This window comes from Moschus berezovskii, chromosome X (assembly GCF_049115385.1).
Source record: "Moschus berezovskii isolate FMDL1 chromosome X, NW_MosBer_1.0, whole genome shotgun sequence".
Lineage (NCBI taxonomy): Eukaryota > Metazoa > Chordata > Mammalia > Artiodactyla > Moschidae > Moschus > Moschus berezovskii.
In genome coordinates this window covers 103010268-103036848 of record NC_142488.1, presented here as the reverse complement: position 1 = coordinate 103036848, position 26581 = coordinate 103010268, and the positions used below count along the sequence as shown (strand labels likewise).

At 41.8% G+C, this 26581-nt stretch overlaps 1 protein-coding gene across 1 annotated transcript in view; it reads left to right on the top strand.

Annotated features, from left to right (window-relative positions):
• Positions 1–1042: 1042 nt before the first annotated feature.
• Positions 1043–26581, top strand: part of LHFPL1 (LHFPL tetraspan subfamily member 1) — a 61989-nt gene continuing 36450 nt past the window's right edge. The window contains exons 1-2 of the mRNA XM_055437639.2: positions 1043–1512; positions 15220–15318. Coding sequence (XP_055293614.1) covers positions 1062–1512; positions 15220–15318 — 550 coding nt within the window. The 5' untranslated portion in view covers positions 1043–1061. The remainder of the gene's footprint in view (positions 1513–15219; positions 15319–26581) is intronic.

The window sequence follows — 26581 nt, the reverse complement described above, 5'->3', positions numbered from 1 at the left end:
CCTGTGGCCAGGCAGCGGGTACCAGGTCTGTTTCAGAGAGAGGAGAAGTTTTCATGATTTTATTCAACAAAGGACTGGGTAGCTTTTCTTAGTAGACAGTTTAGTGTTAAACAAGCCTCACAGTTTGGGAAGGTGCCTCCCATTTTGTTCTTAGGGAAAAGTGACTGAACAGAGCTCACTCAGTGATGAACATAAGGGATGAGACTAGGTGCCCCTTATTTTATTTACCCATTTAAACCTAACTGATGTAATACTGGGAAAGCCCAAGTTAATATTCTCTTGGATATCCTATTAAGGTCAAATGGGAACATCCTTTAACTCCATGGTGAGCGTTCATTCCCTCTTCTCCCTTGGAGTATGGGCAGGCCCTGTGAGTGATCTTCCTTCTTCCTTCACTCTCTGAAAGCACCTTGGTTCCTGGCCCTCTTGAGGCAGTACCTCCTTCCAGACCTCAGGTAAACAAGGTCATTCCATCGGAAATTGGGGGCTCTATGGAGAGCCTAGGTTTGATTCAGGCCTCCCTCCTACCCCTTGTTCCATGCTAGATGTAAAAAACTAAAAGCTGTCTGTTTGGGTTGCATTGGGCTTCCCAGGTGGTGCTAGTGGTAAAGAACCTGCTTGCCAATGCAGGAGACATAAAAGATGTGTGTTCAATCCCTGGATTGGGAAGATCCCCTGGAGGAGGGCATGGCAACGCACTCCAGTATTCTCACCAGGAGAATCCCATGGACAGAGGAGCCTGGAGGGCTATAATCCATAGTGTCACAAAGAATTGGTCACAACTGAAGTGACTTAACATGCACACACTCAGGCAGGCTGCATTGGAGTAGACAAAACAGTCACTAATTCACTTCTGTGGTTCTTCCATTGCAGGCTAGAGACCATAGAAGTCTGAACCAGGTGGAAGAAAGGGAAGATGGGAAAAGTGGTGGAGAGCAGAATCCCATAGGGACCCAAATGGTCCTCAAGACAATAACCTTATCCAGAAGTAAGGGCCAAGAAGCACATGACTGAACCGTGGGGCTGGCCAGGCAGATGAAAACTAGGCTGGTGGAGCCTACATGACAACTTTCTGCATTTGGTGCTGTGAACCGACTCATCTCCCCATCCCTGCTGAGAAACCTGGGACTATGAGGAGCAGCCTGACCCTGGTGGGGACCCTCTGGGCCTTCCTGTCCCTTGTTACTGCTGTGGCCAGTTCTACCAGTTACTTCCTGCCTTATTGGCTCTTTGGATCTCAGCTGGGGAAGCCAGTGTCATTCAGCACATTCCGGAGATGCAATTACCCTGTGAGGGGAGAAGGGCAGAGTCTGATCATGGTTGAAGAGTGTGGGCGCTATGCCAGCTTCAGTGCCATCCCCAGCCTGGCCTGGCAGATGTGCACGGTGGTGACAGGTGCTGGCTGTGCTCTGCTGCTCCTGGTGGCACTGGCTGCTGTCCTGGGCTGCTGCATGGAAGAACTCATCTCCAGAATGATGGGACGTTGCATGGGAGCTGCACAGTTTGTGGGAGGTAAGACTGTGTGGCTGAGATTGGGGAGATTGGGGAGTTTTGCAGGGGTGGGCATAGTGGGCATGTTGCCTTTCAGGGAAATCCACTCTCAGCTTCTCCTGTTTGTCCACCTCTAAGGCTGTGAATGGGCTTCCCTGGCTACTCAGATGGTAAAGAATCTGCCTGCCAATGCAGGAGACACAGGTTCGATCCCTGAGTTGGGAAGATATCCTGGGGAAGGAAATGGCAGCCCACTCTAATATTCTTGCCTGGGGAATCCCATGGACAGAGGAGCCTGGGGGGCTACAGTCTGTGGGGTCACAAAGAATCGGACATGACTTGGCAACTGGACAACAACAAGGCTCTGAATGGGGACTCCTTTGAAATACCTGGTCTGGGACTCCCCAAAGTGCAATCTACATCAGGGTTTTATTCACAGCAAGATTCTCTAGTAGGCAGAGTTGATATCTGTTTTTTCGGCCCTGATTTTCATCACATTCTTTTGCCTGCAGAGTGCCCATTTAGCAATATTATCCAGGTCTGCTTTGCAGAGGAAGCAACTCTAGTATACTACTAGTATGGTATACAACTCTATACTCTATTATTACAGTTCCCAAATAAACTTGACCTCTAAGATCCCTGATCACCGGTAGTTATCTGATTAACACATACACAAAGGTGCTAATTACTAAATGAGTTTAATATGCAGCCCTCACCAAAGAAATACATCTCTAATAGTAAAATGCTAGTACCAGGCAGACTGCAGTTGACCGCTTATCTGGAAACATCTAAGGCTAGCCCTGACTGGTAGCCATCAACAGTCTATCCAGGTTTCCTCTGGCCCCAACTCCCTCTACTTATCTTTTCCCTCATTCAGTCTGCTTCTAAATTTAGTGCAGGAGACCTGGGATGCTGGCAGTGTGTAGATGAGCTAGGAAAGAACCAAATGCAAAAATGGCAGAGAGTAGGAAAGCAATGGGAGTGGTTTCATTTGAACTGAGAAGAAAAAGGCAAGTTTAAACACACAGCAAATATGTGTGTGAATATATGGGCTATTTTTTATACCTGGACGGGGAAATGGAAAAAAGTGCTGGTAGAATCTATGGCTGAAGTTTGTTGTTATTCCTGAAGTTTTAGAATTCCTATTCATTATAACTGTCATCTCCATTAGTAGCACAGTGTGGGTGACTGGAGCCAGGAAACTTCAATCCCACTTATGGCTCTTTCACTAAGTTGCCCTGTGGCTGTAAGCAAATGACTGACCTCTCTCATGTTCACTTCCCTTCTTTCCTTGAATTGATTCATTGGCAAGATAGCCCAGATCCTAATTTTCTTCTTCTCTCCAATGACTGCATTCAAGTAGCCTTGGGGTGAAATAGTAGTGATGAGCTAAGACAGTGATTCTCATCAGGGACTGATTTTTCACACCCCTCACCGCCCCCCCCCCCACCAGAGGACATTTGGTAATGTCTTTGAGACATTTTTGGTTATCACATATTGGGGAGGGTGCTACTGACAATCAGTGGATAAAGGTGAGGGATGCTGTTAAATATAACAATGCATAAGAATAAAATAGTTGCCTACTCCCCAAACAAAGAAATATCTGGTCCCAAATGCCAATAGTGCCAAGGTTGAGAAACCTTAAGCTAAGTTATTATAATTTCCTTGCCTTCTTATGAAAAGTACCAGATTCTCTTTTGTGCCAGTTAAGGTGATGTTTTCTGTTTCCCTCTTTCCTTAGACTCATTGTTAAAATTTTAAATTTGAATTACATTCTAATCTCCCTTATGTGTGAACTTTCCCACTTTTTAATTACTAATGATTTTCTGGCCACATTGAAAAGTCATTACATTAATTTCTCTCTTCCCCTTGAAAACCATGGTACAGAGCTAACGGGTCACTAAGGCTGGTCTAAACCAACGACTTTAGACCCCTTTGTGGGCTCCACAGATATTACAAATGAACCTTAAGTAGGCTTACCTTTCATCTGCTTTCTTGGGCTTACTATGGCTAGCTCGGTACTTCTATGGGCTCATTATTTCAGAAAGTGATACTTAGCTGGCAGAGAAAAGGGTGCTTCTTACAACTCATATTATAGCCCAGGGCCCAGCTCAGCACCTGGCATATAGCAGGTATTCAGTAACGGTAGAAAGAATGAACATATGGCTAAGGCAATGTCTGGTATATTTTGGGATAAGTTGGTCACATGAGAGCTGGCTTCATTCACATCCTTTCCTTTTTTCCAGGCTTTCATTCAAGGGTATTAGCACCCTGAATTCTCTTTTCTTCTGACTTGAGAGTGACAACTTAGCTTCATTTCCTTTTCTAAGTTTCCAGCAGAGAGTGAGGAGGGGCTAACTGGTAGGGATAAGAAAGACAGTAGCAACAGTCTACATCTGACTCCAAGAATTAACATTGGTTCCTATAGCCACCTTGCCTCCTACCTTGGGCTTGAGTGAGACTTTCACAAAACCTCTGTGGGTTTTCATATAATACATTTTGGTTGATCTCACCTTTGAGGTCCAGAAACTCAAAGGAAATTGTTGAAGGAAGATGTGACTAGGTAACGGAGACTTGGGGTTTCTACGTGGTGCTGGTGGTAAAGAACCTGACTGCCAATGTAGGAGACACAAGAGATGCAGGTTCAGTCAGTGGGTCAGGATGATACCCTGGAGGAGGAAATGTCAACCTACTCCAGTATTCTTGCCTGAAGAATCCCATGGACAGAGGAGCCTGGAGGGCCATGGTCCATAGGGTCACAAAGAGACATGACTGAAGGGACTTAGCACACTCATGCATGCAATGGAGACTTAGACACCCATGAACTGAGTGGGGAACAACTTTAATTGAGTGGCAGATGTCATGCAGAGGCAACAGAAACATCAGTATCATTGTCATCTCATGATTCTGCCATTTTATATTCCCCATTGGCTATTGCTCATAGGAACATAGTCACAGTGTTTATGCTTAGATGAGGATCTTTAAAACTCAAAAATAAAATGCCACTTGACAGTAGTCATGGAAAGAGTTAAGACCCAAGGTGTGCTACAAGGTTTCTCCCTGGGCAAGGGAATAATATTGGACAGATGGCTGAATTTCCACAACTTCCCCATCTGTAACACCAGCCAACTAAGAGTCATTTTCATTTCCTTTTTAGAAACTGGAGCCTGTCAAGGTTATATCAGATGTGAAGGAATGGTAAAGCCTTCTTGAATGTATCATATTTTCTAGGCACCCCTAGGCATACAATCATTATCCAAGGTTCTTCAGAGATCTTGTGCCTCACTCCTCAGAGATGGGCTCTGTTAGTGGCAGAAAGCCAAACCTGAAGAGCGTTTTGAGTTGCAGAGATAAAAGACATAAGAGAAAGAGCTGTGGGGGTTAAGTTGAAGCCTGTTGTTCAACCGAGGGAAATTTATTTCATTGCTCCAGGTCGGACTGCTTCTCAGCAGCTAGTGCATTAACCAAAATATATCAGGGGGAGGAGCCCATTTGTTTCAGTTTTGGTTTATCTCTGCCAGACCCCAAACCACTGAAGAGATGGAGTATCCATTAAGAACTACTCCCTCCCCTCTGCCTGACTTTTGTTCCCCAGTTTGGCAGCTGCCCACAGAGATGAGCGGCGGGAAGTGGGAGAGACAGGAAGAAATAAAGAACTGCTGGCCTGAGTCAGATTCAGCAAGGTGACCTGATGGGGCCCTTGGGTCCTATTTGCTCCACCTGCAGCCGATCCAGCTGGACAAGTGTAGGGTCCAGAGAGCCTTCCACTGGGACCTTCATGCCCTCCTCTAACCAGGGAAGGAAACATCTGGTCAGGAGATTATTTCAACCCTGGGGATGCTGAGGTTTCCAACCAGCTGGCCCCTGATCCCTGAGAACAAGGTCATTATTTACATTCCCCTGTGTATACACATGCAAGATGCCTGTGAATTATCCTCTACCTTCAGTGAGAGCTAACCGAAGAAGAAATTGGTGAGAAGTAAATATAAAGAACTCTTGGCAGGAAAAAGTGTAAGATCTTGGATCAGGTTACTTGAGGGAGGCCAAGAATCTTTCTAGAGCAGGGAATGTATCAGAATCACCTGGAGTGCTTTAAAAAATGGTCTCTCTCACTCTTTCCCATACTGATATACATAGCAACAGGTGGAAGGCTACATGTTTTTAAAAATCTCCCCAGTGACTCTGATGTGTGTGCTGTGTTCCGTTTCCCCAACCCAAGTGAACTACCACTCTGGACTTTTTTTGTTTTGGTTTAGTTAAGCAGATAGAATTCAGCACACCCAGACAGGCACTAATGTTTTGCTCCATATAAGGTCCCAATGCTACATGCTTTAAGCTGAATGAAAATTGCCATTGGAGACAGATCACTGAGAATCTGATTCAAGGAAAGGGTGGTGTTTTCTAAAAACCATTATCTTTTCTGCAAACCAAGCTTTTCCTGAAAAGTCTTCCAAAGTGTCATCAGTCATCATTTAACTTATCTTTACCATGTTGAGCAAGGATTATAAAAGTGGCTTTCTGTTTGGGAAATGGTATTTAAAGGAGTTAACCTGTTAACAAAGACTCATGTAGAAGATTTGAAGCAGGGCAGAGAATGTGGTCCAGGCCTTCTGACTCTCAGCCCTGGGCTTTATGCACTTGTGTCGTTGATTTTTCTTTATCTCTCTGGAAAGGAAGTTTTATCACAGTGTTTCTCAGAGTGGTCCATGAAACACTTGTATAAGAATTTCCTGGTGTGCTTATTAAATGCAGATTCCTTAGTGCCTTCATAAACATCCCGAATAAGAGCTGATATCTGGCACTCTGGATTCTACATAGCCTCTCAGGCTGACTTATTTATTTTTGAAAGTATAGTATGAAATATTTCAGATATATGCATCATAAGGCTTAAGGAATAGACTATTACTGATGTTGTTGAAGTCTTCATACCCTGATTGTATTACCTTGTCTCCACAGCAAAGGTAACTACTGTCTTGGATTTGTTATCTATTTATTTTCCCATCATGATTCCAGTACCCACTAACATTTGAGAACCTCTGCTCAGTTTCACTCATAGTGTTGCTTTTTTCTGGAATTCCCTTTTCTTCCATCTCTGCCTGCAAATATCTGTCTATGTCTAAAAGGTCAGGTCAAGTACAGCCTCTCTGTGAAGCCTCCCTGTTCTATTTTAAAAATCTCTAGGAGAGGTTAACCGTCTTATAACTTGGAGAGAGAATATGCAGTGAAATGAATGGGAGAGTTGAGTGGGGGAGTTCCCTGGGAAGGGAAAGCTGAGATATAGTTGGATGGCAGACATAAATTTTCCACTATGTTTGAGCTGAAGTTGCTACAATAACCATAAATTGAACAAATTAATAACAAATTAACCCAGACTAGGCTTCTGCTCAGGGTAGTAAATTCAAACTACCAAATAGCCATATTTGGACAGATATTTGAGAGTTGGGTGTGAAGTGTAACAAAATGACTGCTCACCCAACAGTTGCACTTGTGATTGGGAGGGGTGATGGGCAAAGGGAGTTCATAACAGCCAGTTGAGGAGGCTTTCTCTGCCCAGAGACGAAGACTAGGCATTCACCTAATTGAGAATGTGCAGTTGGGAGGGGATTACACAGCTGTTGAGATATGGGGAAGTTGTAATTCTGGCAGCAGGGGAAGGTTGAGGACAGCTAGGATTGCAGCAGAAGAGAGGGTTCTGATGTCTGTCCAAGATCATACGCACAAACATTTGTATTGGCATTGAGATTCCACAAGGGCTGAAGTCAAGTCAAGTGTCTAACTCCAGACCTCGACTTGGTCAGAGCAATGATTGAAAACTATAGCAACCATGTTTGGGGAGGACACTTGGTACGTTTTGTGTTGGGATTCTTGTGGAAGGAGCCGTTGAAGAAGGGAAAGCAGATGGCCACCCACTGGTCATCTGCACATGAACTGTGGGGGAGTAAGGACAATAACACACTCTAAAGGGCTTTCCCTTTCTAGAAGTAGGTGAGAATAGGGAAGTACCCAGCTGAGCATGTGCAGTTGGGACATACTTCTCCAAGGGGTGTACGTGGCTGGAGGAGCAGTAAATCCTTAGTTAGGAATGACACATAGAGAAGTAGGATCCAGGGCTATAGCTCATACATGGAAGGGCTTGGATTTAAACTAATTTTCTCTACCACAAGAGCTCCTGCTTTTCATATTTTTAGTGGTGTTTTTTTCAAATGTTGGTACCAGAACCTGAGGCATCAGCATCACTAGGGTGCTTTTGAAATGCGTATACCTGGGCTACAGTTACTGAATCAAATACCTGTGGGTGAAGTTCAAGAATCTATATTTTTAATAAGCCCCCAGTCTTCCAGAAGGTGGCAGGGCTTGTCACTGGAAAATGACTTCCATGTTACTACTTGAAGCACATCTTCACATACCAAATTGATTATAACTGTTGGGGACAAGTATGTGTTTAGTTGCTAAGTCATGTCTGACTTTGCGACACCATGGACTGTAGCCTGCCAGGCTCCTCTGTCCATGGGATTTCCCAGGTGAGAATATTGGAATGGGTTGCCATTTCCTTCTCCAGGGGACAGGTATTCAGTTCAGTTCAGTTGTTCAGTTGTGTCTGACTCTTTGCGACCCCATGGACTGCAGCACACCAGGCTTCCCTGTCCATCACCAACTCCCAGAGCTTACTCAAACTCATGTCCATGAGTGATGCCATCCAACCATCTCATCCTCTGTCATTACCTTCTCCTCCGGCCTTCAGTCTTTCCCAGCATCAGAGTCTTTTCAAATGAATCAGTTCTTCCCATCAGGTGGCCAAAGTATTGGAGTTTCCGCTTCAGCATCAGTCCTTCCAATGAATATTCAGGACTGATTTCCTTTAGGATGGACAGGTTGGATCTCCTTGCAGTCCAAGTGATTCTCAAGAGTATTCTCCAACACCACAGTTCAAAAGCATCAATTCTTCACCACTCAGATTTTTTATAGTCTAACTCTCACATCCATATATGACTACAGGAAAAACCATAGCTTTGACTAGATGGACCTTTGTTGGCAAAGTAATGTCTCTGCTTTTTAGTATGCTGTATAGGTTGGTCATAGCTATTCTTCCAAGGAGGAAGCATCTTTCCATTTCATGACTGCAGTCACCATCTGCAGTGATTTTGGAGCCCCCCAAAATAAAGTCCCTCACTGTCTCCATTGTTTCCCCATCTATTTGCGGTGAAATGATGGGACTGGTGGGGAAGGAAATGGCAACCCACTCCAGTATTCTTGCCTGGAGAATCCTGTGGACAGAGGAGCCTGATGGGCTGCTGTCCATAGGGTCACACAGGGTCGGACACGACTGAAGTGACTTGGCATGCATGCATGCATGGTGGGACTGGATGCCGTGATCTTAGTTTTCTGAATGTTGAATATTAACTAGCTTTCTCATTCTCCTCTTTCACCTTCATCAAGAGGCTCTTTAGTTCTTCTTCCCTTTCTGCCATAAGGATGGTGTCATCTGCGTATCTGAGATTATTGATATTTCTCCCAGCAATCTTCATTCCAGCTGTGCTTCATCTAGCCCAGTATTTCACATGATGCACTCTGCATATAAGTTAAATAAGCAGGGTGACAATATACAGCCTTGACATAGTCCTTCCCCTATTTGGAACCAGTCTGTTGTTCCATGTCCAGTTCTAACTGTTGCTTCCTGACCTGCACACAGGTTTCTCAAGAGGTAGGTCAGGTGGTCTGGGATTCCCATCTCTTTCAGAATGTTCCACAGTTTATTGTGATCCACACAGTCAAAGGCTTTGGCATAGTCAATGAAGCAGAAATAGATGTTTTTCTGGAACTCTCTTGCTTTCTCCATGATCCAGCAGATGTTGGCAATTTGATCTCTGGTTCCTCTGCCTTCTCTAAATCAAGCTTGAACATCTGGAAGTTCACAGTTCACATACGGTTGAAGCCTGGCTTGGAGAATTTTGAGGATTACTTTGCTAGTGTGTGAGATGAGTGCAATTGTGCAGTAGTTTGAGCATTCTTTCCCATTGCCTTTTTTTGGGATTGGAATGAAAACTGACTTTTTCCAGTCCTGTGGCCACTGCTGAGTTTTCCAAATTGCTAGCATATTGAGTGCAACACTTTCACAGCATCATATTTTAGGATTTGAAATAGTTCAACTGGAATTCCATTACCTCCACTAGCTTTGTTTGTAATGATGCTTCCTATTGTCCACTTGAGTTTGCATTCTAGGATGTGTGGCTCTAGGTAAGTGATCATACCATCATGGTTATCTGAGTCATGAAGATCTTTTTTGTACAGTTCTTCTGTGTAGTCTTGCCACCTCTTCTTAATATCTTCTGCTTCTGTTAAGTCCATACCATATCTGTCCTTTATTGTGCCTATCTTTGAATGAAATATTCCCTTGGTATCTCTAATTTTCTTGAAGAGATCTCTAGTCTTTCCCATTCTATTGTTTTCCTCTATTTCTTTACATTGATCACCGAGGAAGGCTTTCTTATCTCTCCTTGCTATTCTTTGGAACTCTGAATTCAGATGGGTATATCTTTCCTTTTCTCCTTTGCCTTTAACTTCTCTTCTTTGCTCAGCTATTTGTAAGGCCTCCTCAGAAAACCATTTTGCCTCTTTGCATTTCTTTTTCTTGGGGATGGTTTTGATCCCTGCCTCCTGTACAATGTCATGAACCTCAGCCCATAGTTCTTCAGGCACTCTGTCTATCAGATCTAATCTCTTGAATCTATTTGTCACTTCCACTGTATAATCATAATGGATTTGATTTAGGTCATACCTGAATGGCTTATTGGTTTTCCCTACTTTCTTCAATTTCAGTCTGAATTTGGCCATAAGGAGTTCATCATCAGAACCACAGTCAGCTCCCAGTCTTGTTATAGGGCTTCTCCATCTTTGGCTACAAGGAATATGATCAATCTGATTTAGATATTGACCATCTGGTGACCCATGTGTAGAGTCTTCTCTTGTGTTGTTGGAAGAGGGTGTTTTCTGTGACCAGTGCATTCTCTTGGCAGAGCTCTGTTAGCCTTTGTCCTGCTTCATTCTGTACTCCAAGGTCAAATTTGCCTGTTACTCCAGGTATCTCTTGACTTCCTACTTTTGCATTACAGTCCCCTATGATGAAAAGGACATCTGTTTTGAGTGTTAGTTCTAGAAGATCTTGTGGGTCTTCACAGAACCGTTCAGCAATGAGGATAAATGACCCTGTGACTTTGTTTTTAAAATAATATGTCTTCTTGGACATCTTTATACATCTATGATCAAATGTGATATAATCCTCTGTTACAAGTCCATGAAGTATGTTTACAACCTATTGTACTCACCTGTCTGAAAGGCAGGGGGTAAAATGGGGGATGGGAGGGGTGGTGGGGCAGGTTGAGAAGAGCATGTGGCCACCTGCACTGGGGCAAAACACATACCTGACAGATTCCTACTTTCTGGATTTGTGCCTGAGAAAAATTGCAGGAAAACAACTCCAAGCAGGTGACTTTTAAATTAAGCCTTGTTCAGCTTTTGACTTTTCAGCTGTTATGAGGACAAAAATGTGAGGAAGAAATTAGCATGGAGAATATAAGTAGAAAGTGAGGGAAGAGCCAGAGGGAGAAGCTGCTGTTTAATAATAGTAATTAATCTTTATTGAGCACATTCTATGTGCCTTATGAGTACTACTTTTTGAAACATCCCTGTAAGTTACAGTACTATTATTCCCATTTTAAATATGAGGTAACTGAGGCACAGAGAGATTAAGTAACTTGCCAAAGTCACACAGACTCTAGAGGGTAGAGCTGGAATTTGAAATTAGGTCTAGGGATTACAGAACTTAGTCTCTTTCTCTCTCTCTTTTTCCCCAGCTTCACTGAAATACAATTGACATAACATTGTGTAAGGTGTACAATATTCTGATTTGATGCACATATACATTGTGAAAGGATTATCACAATAAGGTTCAGTTCAGTTCAGTTCAGTCGCTCAGTCGTGTCCGACTCTCCGCGACCCCATGAATCACAGCACGCCAGGCCTCCCTGTCCATCACCAACTCCCGGAGTACACTCAAACTCATGTCCACAGAGTCGGTGATGCCATCCAGCCATCTCATTCTCTGTCGTCCCCTTCTCCTCCCGCCCCCAACCTTTCCCAGCATCAGAGTCTTTTCCAGTGAGTCAACTCGTCGCATGAGGTGGCCAAAGTATTGCAGTTTCAGCTTTAGCATCAGTCCCTCCAATGAATACCCAGGATTGATTTCCCTTAGAATGGACTGGTTGGATCTCCTTGCAGTCCAAGGAACTCTCAAGAGTCTTCTCCAACACCACAGTTCAAAAGCATCGATTCTTCGGTGATCAGCTTTCTTCACAGTCCAACTCTCACATCCATACATGACCACGGGAAAAACCATTGCCTTGACTAGACGGACCTTGGTTGGCAAAGTAATGTCTCTGCTTTTTAATATACTATCAAGGTTGGTCATAACTTTCCTTCCAAGGAGCAAGCGTCTTTTAATTTCATGGCTGCAATCAGCATCCGCAGTGATTTTGGAGCCCAAAAATATAAAGTCTGACACTGTTTCCACTGTCTTTCCATCTATTTCCCATGAAGTGATGGGACCAGATGCCATGATCTTTGTTTTCTGAATGTTGAGCTTCAAGAAGGTTAGAGAACACATAAATTACCTCACATAATTATTTTGTGCTGAGATCATTTAAGATCTACTCTCTTAGCAACTTTCAAGTATATAATATTGTATTGTTCTCTTAAGCCATCGTGCTGTTTCTCTGAATCTTAATGTCTCTAAGATTCCTAGTGCCTACTGTAGATACTGTTGCCAAAAAGTGATAATTTCTGGACACCTGTCTCTAGAAGAACAGCACTTCTAAGGATCTCTCTTATTAGTAAGAAAAGCATTGCCAGCAACTGGCTCTGCGACCTTGAGTAAATTGCTTTCCCTCTCTGGGTCTTGGCACCCACATCTGTAATGGAGAAGGATTGGAGTAGGTACTCTCCAAAGACCTTTCCTTCTCTAAAATTCAGTAGCTGTATTGAGTGTCTAGGATGACCTCTCATCTCTACCATGGAGATCCTTTAAGAAGGCTCCCCCCTTGGGAAGTGGGAGCAAAGGAAGCTGACTGTTAGATAGGCAGAGCATCCTCTGACACAGGTACATTTATTGAGCACTTATTACATGCCAGGTAATAAGTAGGTAACAAGGATACATAGTTGAAGATAAATATGGTACCTGCCTTCAAGAAATGCACAGTCCAGTAATGAAAGCAGGCGGCAGTTTTAAGGGCTTATATCACAGAATATTCTGATCACAGAAGTAAGCATAGGGTATTTCTGGAGCAGAGGGAAGGAATATGTATCTTTGCTTGGGGTAGGTACTGGGAATCATGAGGAAAGGTTTCCTGGAAAAGGTAATCTGTGACTTGAACTTCTCAGCATGGTAAGGTCTAACGAACTGGAGGGCTGAAGAAGGTCGAAGGTTCCTCCTGGTACGTCAGGAAAAGCATTTAGCTAACACACGCTGCTGCTTGAAAAGTCAGAGCTCATGCCCGTCCCAGAGATCTGAGTGTGGAGGCTGGAATACAGAACTGCTGTTCTTTTATAAACGTGTTTTTTCCTTCCTACTCTGTGTGGAAAAGCTCATCTTTTATTAACTCTTCTCTGAAAGGGTAGACACTGAAAGCAGGAAAAGGCTGAGGTTTCGTTTCCAATTCTGTCCTTAACCCATTGTGTATACTCTGGGATCACATACTTTGGTGCATACCTCTTCATATCATATGATTTCAGTTTATCTGTAGTAAGAAAAAAATGAGTGCTCTTCCATTGCCACTGGATAAATTCCAGAGCCTAGAAAAGTCTTTTGAGTGACCAGTTTCATTTCCTTTAAGACTATCAGACAGATAAGAATGTTTTCTAATTTTAAGCATTCCACCGAAGGGAATTTCTAACCTTAATTGGTCATTCTTTTTAGTTTCTAAACCCTCTTTCACCATCAGAAAGTTCCTTCTGTTTTCCTATTTAAACTTTTTTTGTTTTTTCTTTAGGTCCATATCTTTTTCTCTGGCCTCACTGAATATTGAGAACAGCTCATGTTGCCATGTTGCCGACAAGCTTAGCGAGTATGTTAAGATCTTCTTCAAAAAGGCTTCAGCTGAAGGCAAAGTGGGCTTATTAGCTTCTCAGAGTGTATACATAGAATCTTCCTCAGTGAGGAAAGAGAAGTAAAGGTGAGACCCGCAGTCCCTGGAGCAGCTTGCCTTTCACTGTCTGGAACCTTTCTGGAACCTCTAAATATGCCAGTCAGTCACCATTTATCAAATACCTGCTTTGTGGGGGCTCTATACTATGTTAGGTTCTGCATCCACACTCATGGTAGGTGACCGCCCCATGACCTGTGGTGTAGCACTCAAGTATAGTGTTCTTGTAGTTAGACTCTCTTGGTTGTAAGTAGCAGAGTCTTGAGTTCTCCAATGAAAAGAGGATTTATTATAACATAAGAAAAGTGGAACTGGAAAGCCATTGACAAGGACTGAATTCCCTCTTTCAGGAACAGTATGGAGTTTCCCTTCATGGTGTATCTGATTTCTGCCACTGTGTTCTCTTCTTTTACCAATCAGTTTGCTCAGCTTACCCAGAACTGATGTCTATTCATAACTTTGGATTGAACTTGGCTTCAGCTTGACACAGACTTGATTTTACCTCCTGGTGTTTTTTTCCTATCTTCTGTTCCATCTGCTAACTAGCACGATGTTTCTGTGTTCCTTGATTAAAATTTCCAGAAACAAGAATCTGGCCCAGCTATTCTCTTCAGAGCATGATATATCACCCATTACTGGCCAGCCAACGAATTTGGTTGCTCTTGTGTCAGATGTCAATGCTTAGTCCAATTCATGATCACCAAAGGCAAGGGAGAGTGGGTCACAGGTTACAAAATGTAAACCTAGGCAGCAAACAAGAGCTGTAGTTGATGCAAATGTCCTTAAAAGGCAGTACCAGCAAGTAGACCCAGATTTATATCTCTGGTCAGAAGAGTAAGGTTATCACTAAGATCGCACAGAGTTGCCCTCTAATAATTAAATGACCTCAACAAAATGAGATGAAGGCAAGGGGCACAGTGGAAGGTTTTGAAAGCTAAAGAAAGTAGGAATGCTTAGCATGAAGCTGGAATGGTCTCTCAGAAGTGTTTCTGGAGGAGGGAGTGTGGTCCCCTGCTTACTAGTAGAAGCCTACATAACGTGTATACTTTGTGTAGATCTCAGTCTGGCAACTGACTTCAAGTTATAGAAATCAAGACCTATCTTCAACTAGTAGAGACTGACCTGACTATTAGAAAAGGCTGAATTATAGGGACAAGTAGCTGTCTCTACCTTGTTGTTCTTTGTAAATCAGACCAAGATAGAAGAGGAGTCTGGTTGGAGAGGCCAACTCAGCTTTGTGAATCATTGGCAAACACATTTTGGCTGTAAAAAGTACATTGGTTGGTCTCAATCCCCAATACTGTCCTTTTTTTTTTTATGAGTTGGCCCCTTTACTATCTGTTGCAGCTCACCACCCATGACACAGTAAAGACATCCTGTTGAGTTGATAGTGTCATAGATATCTAGGGTAAAAGAGGAAAGGTAAACGCTGAGTGGAAGAGGCAGAATTTGAGCTGAGCTAATCCAGAGGGGATGTTGGGATGACAGAGGCCTGTTATACTTTTTTCTGCCTGTGTGTATTTTTTTTTTCCAGGACTGCTGATAAGCTCAGGCTGTGCATTATACCCCTTAGGATGGAATAGCCCGGAGATAATGCAAACATGTGGGAATGTCTCCAATCAATTTCAGTTAGGTAAGATGGCTTGTGCAAGATGACAGTGACAGGGAATCAGTTTCTCAAAGTGCTCTTAGAGGGGCCTGTAATTGCTAGTGGTGCTTGCCTGAGTCTCTCATTGTGTTAGCTTGTGGGAAGTAGTATCTTGGTCAGTCTCATGTGGCCTTGCTAATTTACAAGGATTGAACATACATTCTGCTTCTTTAACGATGTTACCACACCCTTATGTACTTTTACCCAGAGTTTTGTGACCAATTTAGGGCAACCCTGTCTACAGAGAGCTTCCCTGGTAGCTCAGATGGTAAAGAATCTGCCTGCAATGTAGGAGACCTGGGTTCCATCCCTGGGTCCAGAACATCCCCTAGAGAAGGGAATGGCAGCCCACTCCAGTATTCTTGTCTGGAGAATCCCATGGACAGAGGAGCTTAGTGGGCCACAGTCCATGGGTTTGCAAGGAGTTGGACATGACTGAGCGACTAACGGTTTCAGTTTTATCTACAGAGGGATTCAAAATGCTTAGAGACTGCAGATCTCTCATGCTTTGAATAAGTCCTAGACTCTATTAGTATTTCTTTCTAGGCAACTATTTTCCAAATACAAATCAATAGTATCTCTTCTAACTCTCCACTGAGCATATAACAAGAGGTAATTTGTTTTACATCATGCATTAGGAACCTAAGTTAAACATTGAGAATTGTTACTGGTATTCTTACATTATTACTGGCATGTTAATGACAAGAGGTGTTAAATATTAAAATGGGTGAAAGAAATAACTTTGGACTCTTCTATGGTTGCCAACTTCTCTGAGGATGGCTTAAGTTCATTATTGTGAATTGGGAATAGATTAGAACTCTACCTGGAAAATTTCAAAATACTTGTCCAAACTACCAGGATGGAATGTCTAGGTTTCCTTGAGTATCTTCAATTGTAGTAGAGGATTTTGGAACAATGAGGCCACCCATTAGCTGTAGCTTATGCTCCCATACTTCCCTTTTCTCTCTTTTGCCTCAGACTGATTTTTGAGCCTTACCTGACTCATTTTTGAAGGGAGTTGTTTACTGTACAAACATAATATAAGGAAAGGGCTGTAGAGAAGATGTGACAAAATGAAGACCCTAGCATGCCTGTCCACTGTTCCTGGCTCAGGATGGGACTGACTGGTAAACACAATGATTCTGCCATAGGTGAAGGAAGGAGTAAAGAAACTCAAAAAGAAACTTTGGGGGCAGGGACTGAAGAAAAAAGAAGCAAGACACTGATGCTGCTAACCAGGGTAGTGAAAGCTGAAGATTTAGCACACATCTCCTACTGGGTTCTTACTCCTATAATTCTACTTTTTTTAAAAAAAAATAAATAATGGCATTAACAGAGCATTTTTAGGGCAGTGAAACTATTCTGTCAGACTATCTACTATAATGGTGGACACACCCAGGTGGCTCAGCAGTAAAGAATCCGTCTGCCAATGCAAGAGACACAGGTTCGATCCCTGGGTCAGGAAGATCCCCTGGAGAAGGAAATGGCAACCCACTCCAAGATTCTTTCCTGTAGAATCCCATGGACAGAGGAGCCTGGTGGGCTAAAGTCCATGGGATTGCAAAGAGTTGGACACAACTGAATGACTAAGCACCTTTGTCCAAGCATATTGAATGTATGATACCACGAATGATTTGTAATATACCCTATGGACTTTGGGTGGTTATGATGTGTCAATGTTGATTCATCAATTATAAAAAAATTTCCACTCCACTGTGGGATGTTGACAGTGAGGGTGGTCATGTGAGTGTGGGACAGGGTGCAGAGGAGAAATCTCTGTAACTGTCTGCTCAACTTTGCTGTGAACCTAAGATTGCTCTAAAAAGTAAAGTTTATTTTTTAACTGAAAAAAGTAACAGTTTTATTGATATAAAATTTGGATAGTATAAAATTTGCCCTTTTAAAGTGTACAATTAGTGGGGTTTACTATATTCACATGGTTGTACAATCATCACTACTATCCAATTTCAGAATATTTTCACAATCCCCAAAAGAAACTCCTTACCCATTAGCAGCCACTTCTCATTCCTCCCTGTGCCCAGACCCTGGCAACCACTGTCAATATAGATTTGCCTGTTCTGGACATTTCAGATAAATGGAATCATATAACATGTGGCATTGTGGGTCTGACTCCTTTTACTTAGCATAATGTTTTCAAGGTTCATCCATGTTGTAACTTGTATCAGTACTTCTGCCTTTCATGGATGAATAATATTCCATCGTATAGCTATATTTTATTTATCCACTTATCAGTTGATGTAATAAGAAGGAAATGGCAACCCACTCCAGCATTCTTGCTTAGAGAATCCCATGGATAGAAGAGCCTGGTGGGCTGCTATCCATAGGGTCGCGCAGAGTCAGAGACAACTGAAGTGACTTAGCATGCATACATGCATTGGAGAAGGAAATGGCAACCCACTCCAGTATTCTTGCCTGGAGAATCCCAGGGACAGAGGAGCCTGGTGGGCTGCCGTCTATGGGGTTGCACAATCGGACATGACTGAAGTGACTTAGCAGCAGTAGCAACAGCAGTGGCAACAGTTGATGTATATTTCGGCCTTTCTACTTTGGGGCTATAATGAATAATACTGCTATAACAATTTGTGTACACATTTTTGTATTGAAATCTATTTTTATTTCTCTTGGGTGTATATCTAGGTAGGCACAGAATTTCTGTGTCAAGTGATAATTCTATATTTAAGCCTTCTGAGGACCTTGCAAGTTGTTTTCCAAAGTGACTGCATCATTTTTCATTTCCACCAGCAATGTACAAGGGTTCCAATTTTCCAGCATCTTCACCAATACTTATTTTACATTTTAAAAATTATAGCCCTCCTAATGCGTGTGAAATGATATCTTATTGTGACTTTAATTTTCATTTCCCTCATGACTGATGTTAAGCATTTTTTCATTTACTTATTGGCCATTTCTGTATCTTTGGAGAAATGCCTATTCAAGTCCTTTGCCGATTTTTAACTGGGTTATTTGCCTTTTTTGTTGAGTTGTAAGAATTCTTAATGTATTCTGGACATTAAACCCCTTTCAGATATATGATTTGCAAGTACTTTTTTTCATTCTGTAGGTTATGTTTTCACTTTCTTGATGACATCCTTTGAAATACAAAATTATTTAATTTTAATGAAATCTGCTTTTATCTAATTTTTCTCTTGTGGCTTATATTTTTGGTGTCATATCTAAGAATACAATTAGTAGTGCCAAATCTAAAGTTATGAAGATTGTTTTGGCTACTCTGGCCCCCTTGTGTTTCCCTGTGAATTTTAGGTTCAGCTTGTCAATTTCTGCAAAAAAGTGAGCTGGGATTCTGATAGAAATTGGATTGAATCTATACATCAGTTTGGAGTGTATAACCTCTTTAGTCATATTAAGTTTCCCAACCCATGAACACAAGATGATGTTCCAGTGAATCAGTTCAGTTCAGTTCAGTCGCTCAGTCAGGTCCGACTCTCTGTGACCCCATGAATCACAGCACGCCAGGCCTCCCTGTCCATCACCAACTCCCGGAGTTCACTCAAACTCATGTCCATCAAGTCGGTGATGCCATCCAGCCATCTCATTCTCTGTCGTCCCCTTCTCCTCCCTCTCCCAATCCCTCCCAGCATCAGAGTCTTTTCCAGTGAATCAGGTTATCTTAAATCTCTTTTGATGATATTTTTTAGTTTTCAGTATACAAGTCTTACAATTTGTTTGCTGAAATATATCCCTAGGTATTCTGTTGTTTTTGATGATATTGTAAATGGAATTGTTTTCTTAATTTTATTTTTGGATTGCTCATTGTTAGAGTATGTGTGTGTGCTAAGTTTCTTCAGTCGTATCTGACTCTGTGCCACCCTATGGACTGTAGCCGACCAGGCTCCTCTGTCCATGGGATTCTCCAGGCAAGAATACTGGAGTAGGTTGCCATGCCCTCCTCCAAGGGATCTTCCCAATCCAGGGATTGAGCCTGGGTCTCTTGCATCTCCTGCATTGGCAGGTGGGTTTTTCACCACTAGTGCCACTTGGGAAGACCATGTTAGTGTATAGAAATACAAATGACTTTTCTGGATTGACCTTGTATCCTGCAACCTTGCAGAACACCTTTGCTAATTCTAATGATTTTTTAGTGGATTGCTTATGATTCATTATATACCTGATCATGTCATCTGAGAAGAGAGAAGTTTTACATCTTCCTTTCCAATCTTTTCCTTGTGTAATTGCCCTGGCTCGAACCTCCAGGACAATGTTGAATAGAACTTGTAAGAGTGAACATTCTTGTGTTATCTGTGATCTTAGGGGTAAATCATCCAGTTTTTCACCACTAAGTATTGATGTTGGTGAGGCCATTTTTGGACTTTCCCAGTGTCTCAACAGTAAAGAATCTGTCTGCAATGCAGGAGACACAGACGACATGGGTTTGATCCCTGTGTCAGGAAGATCCCCTGGAGTAAACCACTACAGTATTCTTGCCTGGAGAATCTGATGGACTGAGGAACGTGATGGGCTATTGTGCATAGGGTCGCAAAGAGTTGGCCATGACTGAAGTGACTGAGCATGCATGCATAGGCTATTTTCATAGATGGCTTTTATTGGGTAGAAAAAGTTCCCTTTTATCTATTCCTAGTGTTGTGTTTTCATTATGAAAAGGTGCTGAATTTTGTCAAGTGTTTTTTCTACACCTACTGAGATAATCATATGTATTTATTGATTGATTTTCTTTTTAAATTTTTTTATTGGAGAGGCTAATTACTTTACAATATTATATTGGTTGGTTGTGCCATACATTGACACAAATCCACCCCAGGTATACATGTGTTCCCCCTCTTGAAACCCCTCCCACCTCTCTCCTCCCTATATCCTCCCTCTGGGTCAGCCCCATGCATCAGCCCCGAGCATCCTGTATCATGCGTTGAAACTGGACTGGTGATAAGTTTCACATATGATAATATACATGTTTCAATGCCATTCTCCCAAATCATCCCACCCTCACCCTCTCCCACAGAGTCCCAAAGACTCTTCTATACACCTGCGTCTCTTTTGCTGTCTCGTATACAGGGTTAAGGTTACCATCTTTCTAAATTCCATATATATGCATTAGTATACTGTATTGGTGTTTTTCTTTCTGGCTTACTTCACTCTGTATAATAGGCCCCAATTTCATCCACCTCATTAGAACTGATTCAAATGTATTATTTTTAATGGCTGGATAATACTCCCTTGTGTATCTGTACCAAAGCTTTCTTATCCATTTGATTGCAGATGGACAGCTAGGTTGCTTCCATGTCCTGGCTATTATAAACAGTGCTGCAAAGAACATTGGAGTACATGTGTCTCTTTCAATTCTGGTTTCTTCGGAGTGTATGCCCAGGAATGCCATTGCTGGATCATATGGCAGTTCTATTTCCAGTTTTTTGAGGAATCTCCACACTGTTCTCCATAGTGGCTGTACTAGTTTGCATTCCCACCAACAGTGTAAGAGGGTTCCCTTTTCTCCACACCCTCTCCAGCATTTATTGCTTGTAGACTTTTGGATAGCAGCCATTCTGACTGGTGTGAAATGGTATCTCATTGAGGTTTTGCTTTGCATTTCTCTGATTATGAGGGATGTTGAGCATTTTTTCATGTGTTTGTTAGCCATCTTTCTGTCTTCTTTGGAGAAATGTCTCTTTAGTTCTTTGGCCCATTTTTTGATTGGGTCGTTTATTTTTCTGGAATTGAGCTGCAGGAGCTGCTTGTATATTTTGGAGATTAATTCTTTGTCAGTTGCTTCATTTGCTATTATTTTCTCCCATTCTGAAGGCTGTCTTTTCACCTTGCTTATAGTTTCCTTTGCTGTGCAGAAGCTTTTAATTTTAATTAGGTCCCATTTGTTTATTTTTGCTTTTATTTCGAATATTCTGGGAAGTGGGTCTTGGAGGATCCTGCTGTGATTTATGTTGGAGAGTGTTTTGCCTATGTTCTCCTCTAGTAGTTTTATAGTTTCTGGTCTTACATTTAGCTCTCTAATCCATTTTGAGTTTATTTTTATGTATGGTGTTAGGAAGTGTTCTAGTTTCATTCTTTTACAAGTGGCTGACAAGATTTCCCAGCACCACTTGTTAAAGAGACTGTCTTTTCTCCATTTTATATTCTTGCCTCCTTTGTCAAAGATAAGGTGTCCATCAGTTCAGTTCAGTTCAGTCGCTCAGTCGTGTCCGACTCTCCGCGACCCCATGAATCACAGCACGCCAGGCCTCCCTGTCCATCACAAACTCCCTGAGTTCACTCAAACTCATGTCCACAGAGTCGGTGATGCCATCCAGCCATCTCATTCTCCGTCGTCCCCTTCTCCTCCCGCCCCCAACCTTTCCCAGCATTAGAATCTTTTCCAGTGAGTCAACTCGTCGCATGAGGTGGCCAAAGTATTGGAGTTTCAGCTTTAGCATCAGTCCTTCCAATGAATACCCAGGATTGATTTCCCTTAGAATGGACTGGTTGGATCTCCTTGCAGTCCAAGGAACTCTCAAGAGTCTTCTTCAACACCACAGTTCAAAAGCATCAATTCTTCGGCGATCAGCTTTCTTCACAGTCCAACTCTCACATCCATACATGACCACGGGAAAAACCATAGCCTTGACTAGACAGACCTTGGTTGGCAAAGTAATGTCCCTGCTTTTTAATATGCTATCTAGGTTGGTCATAACTTTCCTTCCAAGGAGTAAGGGTCTTTTAATTTCATGGCTGCAATCAGCATCTGCAGTGATTATGGAGCCCCAAAAAATAAAGTCTGACACTGTTTCCACTGTTTTTCCATCTATTTCCCATGAAGTGATGGGACCAGATGCCATGATCTTTGTTTTCTGAATGTTGAGCTTCAAGCCAACTTTTTCACTCTCCTCTTTCACTTTCATCAAGAGGCTTTTGAGTGCATAGAAAACTATAAAACACTAGTGAAAGTAATCAAAGAGGACACTAATAGATGGAGAAATATACCGTGTTCGTGGATTGGTAGAATAAATATTGTGAAAATGAGTATACTACCCAGAGTAATTTATACATTCAATGCAATCCCTATCAAGCTACCAACGATATTTTTCACAGAACTAGCACAAATAATTTCACAATTTGTATGGAAATACAAAAAACCTCGAATAGCCAAAGCAATCTTGAGGAAGAAAAATGGAACTGGAGGAATTAACCTGCCAGACTTCAGGCTCTACTACAAAGCCACAGTCATCAAGACAGTATGGTACTGGCATAAATAGAGAAATATAGATCAATGGAACAAAATAGAAAGCCCAGAGATAAACCCACGCACCTATGGACACCTTATCTTCGACAAAGGAGGCAAGAATATAAAATGGAGAAAAGACAGTCTCTTTAACAAGTGGTGCTGGGAAAACTGGTCAGCCACTTGTAAAAGAATGAAATTAGAACACTTCCTAACACCATACACCAAAATAAACTCAAAATGGATTAGAGAGCTAAATGTAAGACCAGATTCTATAAAACTCCTAGAGGAGAACGTAGGCAAAACACTCTCTGACATAAATCACAGTAGGATCCTCCATGACCCACCTCCCAGAATATTGGAAATAAAAGCAAAAATAAACAAATGGGACCTAATTAAAATCAAAAGCTTCTGCACAGCAAAAGAAACTCTAAGCAAGGTGAAAAGACAGCCTTCAGAATGGGAGAAAATAATAGCAAATGAAGCAACTGATAAAGGATTAATCTCCAAAATATACAAGCAGCTCCTGCAGCTCAATTCCAGAAAACTAAGTGACCCAATCAAAAAATGGGCCAAAGAACTAAAGAGACATTTCTCCAAAGAAGACAGAAAGATGGCTAACAAACACATGAAAAAATGCTCAACATCCCTCATAATCAGAGAAATGCAAAGCAAAACCGCAATGAGATACCATTTCACACCAGTCAGAATGGCTGCTATCCAAAAGTCTACATGCAATAAATGCTGGAGAGGGTGTGGAGAAAAGGGAACCCTCTTACACTGTTGGTGGGAATGCAAACTAGTACAGCCACTATGGAGAACAGTGTGGAGATTCCTCAAACAACTGGAAATAGAACTGCCATATGATCCAGCAATCACACTCCTGGGCATACACACCAAGGAAACCAGAATTGAAAGAAACACATGTACTCCTATGTTCATTGCAGCACTCTTTATAATAGCCAGGACATGGAAGCAACCTAGATGTCCATCTGCAGATGAATGGATAAGAAAGCTTTGGGACATATATACAATGGAGTATTTTTCAGCCATCAAAAAGAATGCATTTGAATCAGTTTTAATGAGGTGGATGAAATTGGAGCCAATTATACAGAGTGAAGTAAGCCAGAAAGAAAAACATCAATACAGTATACTAATGCATATATATGGAATTTAGAAAGATGGTAACCTGAACCCTGTATACGAGACTGCAAAAGAGACATAGGCATATAGAAGAGTCTTTGGGACTCTGTGGGAGAGGGTGAAGGTGGGATGATTGGGGAGAACGGCATTGTAGCATGTATATTATCATAAGTGACCAGTCCATGTTCGACGCATGATACAGGATGCTTGGGGCTGGGGCACGGGGATGACATGGAGGGAGGATACGGGGAGGAGGGAGGTGGGAGGGGGGTTCGGGAGGGAGAGCACATGTACACCCGGGGCAGATTCATGTCAATGTATGGCAAAACCAACCAATATATTAATGTAAGGTAATTTGCCTCCAATAAAATAAATTTAAAAAAAAAAGAGGCTTTTGAGTTCCTCTTCACTTTCTGCCATAAGGGTAGTGTCATCTGCATATCTGAGGTTATTGATATTTCTCCCGGCAATCTTGATTCCAACTTGTGCTTCTTCCAGCCCAGCATTCCTCATGATGTACTCTGCATAGAAGTTAAATAAGCAGGGTGACAATATACAGCCTTGACGCACTCCTTTTCCAATTTGGAACCAGTCTGTTGTTCCATGTACAGTTCTGACTCTTGCTTCCTGACCTGCATACAGGTTTCTCAAAAGGCAGGTCAGGTGGTCTGGTATTCCCATCTCTTTCAGAATTTTCCACAGTTTACTGTGATCCACACAGTCAAAGGCTTTGGCATAGTCAATGAAGCAGAAATAGATGTTTTTCTGGAACTCTCTTGCTTTCTCCATGATCCAGCGGATGTTGGCAATTAGATCTCTGGTGCAGATATGACCTAAATCTAATCCCTTATGATTATGCAGTGGAAGTGAGGAATAGATTTAAGGGACTAGATCTGATAGATAGAGTGCCTGATGAACTCTGGACGGAGGTTCGTGACATTGTACAGGAGACAGGGACCAAGACCATCCCCATGGAAAAGAAATGCAAAAAAGCAAAATGGCTGTCTGAGGAGGCCTTACAAATAGCTGTGAAAAGAAGAGAGGCGAAAAGCAAAGGAGAAGAGGAAAGATATAAGCATCTGAATGCAGAGTTCCAAAGAATAGCAAGGAGAGATAAGAAAGCCTTCCTCAGTGATCAATGCAAAGAAATAGAGGAAAACAACAGAATGGGAAAAACAAGAGATCTCTTCAAGAAAATTAGAGATTCCAAGGGAACATTTCATGCAAAGATGGGCTCCATAAAGGACAGAAATGGTATGGACCTAACAGAAGCAGAAGATATTAAGAAGAGGTGGCAAGAATACACAGAAGAACTGTACAAAAAAATCTTCACAACCAAGATAGTCACGATAACATGATCACTGACCTAGAGCCAGACATCTTGGAATGTGAAGTCAAGTGGGCCTTAGAAAGCATCACTACGAACAAAGCTAGTGGAGGTGATGGAATTCCAGTTGAGCTATTTCAAATCTTGAAAGATGATGCTGTGAAAGTGCTGCACTCAATATGCCAGCAAATTTGGAAAACTCAGCAGTGGCCACAGGACTGGAAAAGGTCAGTCTTCATTCCAATCCCAAAGAAAGGCAATGCCAAACAATGCTCAAACTACCGCACAATTGCACTCATCTCACATGCTAGTAAAGTCATGCTCAAAATTCTCCAAGGTGTCCATAGGTGTGTGGATTTATCTCTGGGCTTTCTATTTTGTTCCAATGATCTATATTTCTCTATTTATGCCAGTACCATACTGTCTTGATGACTGTGGCTTCGTAGTAGAGCCTGAAGTCCGGCAGGCTGATTCCCCCAGTTCCATTCTTCTTCCTCAAGATTGCTTTGGCTATTCGAGGTTTTTTGTATTTCCATACAAATTGTGAGATTATTTCTTCTAGTTCTGTGAAAAATATCGTTGGTAGCTTGATATGGATTGCATTGAATGTATAAATTACTTTGGGTAGTATACTCCTTTTCACAATATTTATTCTTCCAATCCACGAACATGGTATATTTCTCCATCCATCAGTGTCCTCTTTGATTTCTTTCACCAGTGTTTTATATTTTCTATGTACAAGTCTTTTGTTTCTTTAGGTAGATATATTCCTATGTATTTAATTCTTTTCGTTTCAACAGTGATGGAATAGTTTCCTTAATTTCTCTTTCTATTTTCTCATTATTAGTGTATAGGAATCCAAGGGATTTCTGTGTGTTGATTTTATATCCTGCAACTTTACTGTATTCATTGATTAGCTCTAGTAGTTTTCTGGTAGAGTCTTTAGGGTTTTCTGTGTAGAGGATCATGTCATCAGCGAACAGTGAAAGTTTTACTTATTCTTTTCCGATTTGTATTCCTTTTATGTCTTTTTCTGCTCTGATTGCTGTAGCCAAAACTTCCAGAACTATGTTGAATAGTAGCGGTGAGAGTGGGCACCCTTGTCTTATTCCTGACTTTAGGGGAAATGATTTCAGTTTTTCACCATTGAGGATAATGTTTGCTGTGGGTTTTTCATATATAGCTTTTATTATGTTGAGATATGTCCCTTCTATTCCCACTTTCTGGAGGGTTTTTATCATAAATGGATGTTGTATTTTGTCAAAGGCTTTCTCTGCATCTATTGAGATAATCATATGATTTTTATTTTTCAGTTTGTTAATGTTGTGTATTACATTGATTGATTTGCAGATATTGAATAATCCTTGCATCCCTGGGATAAAGCCCACTTGGTCATGATGTATGATCTTCTTAATGTGTTGTTGGATTCTGATTGCTAGAATTTTGTTAAGGATTTTTGCATCTATGTTCATCAGTGATATTGGCCTGTAGTTTTCTTTTTTTGTGCGATCTTTACCAGATTTTGTTATTAGGGTGATGGTGGTCTCATAGAATGAGTTTGTAAGTTTCCCTTC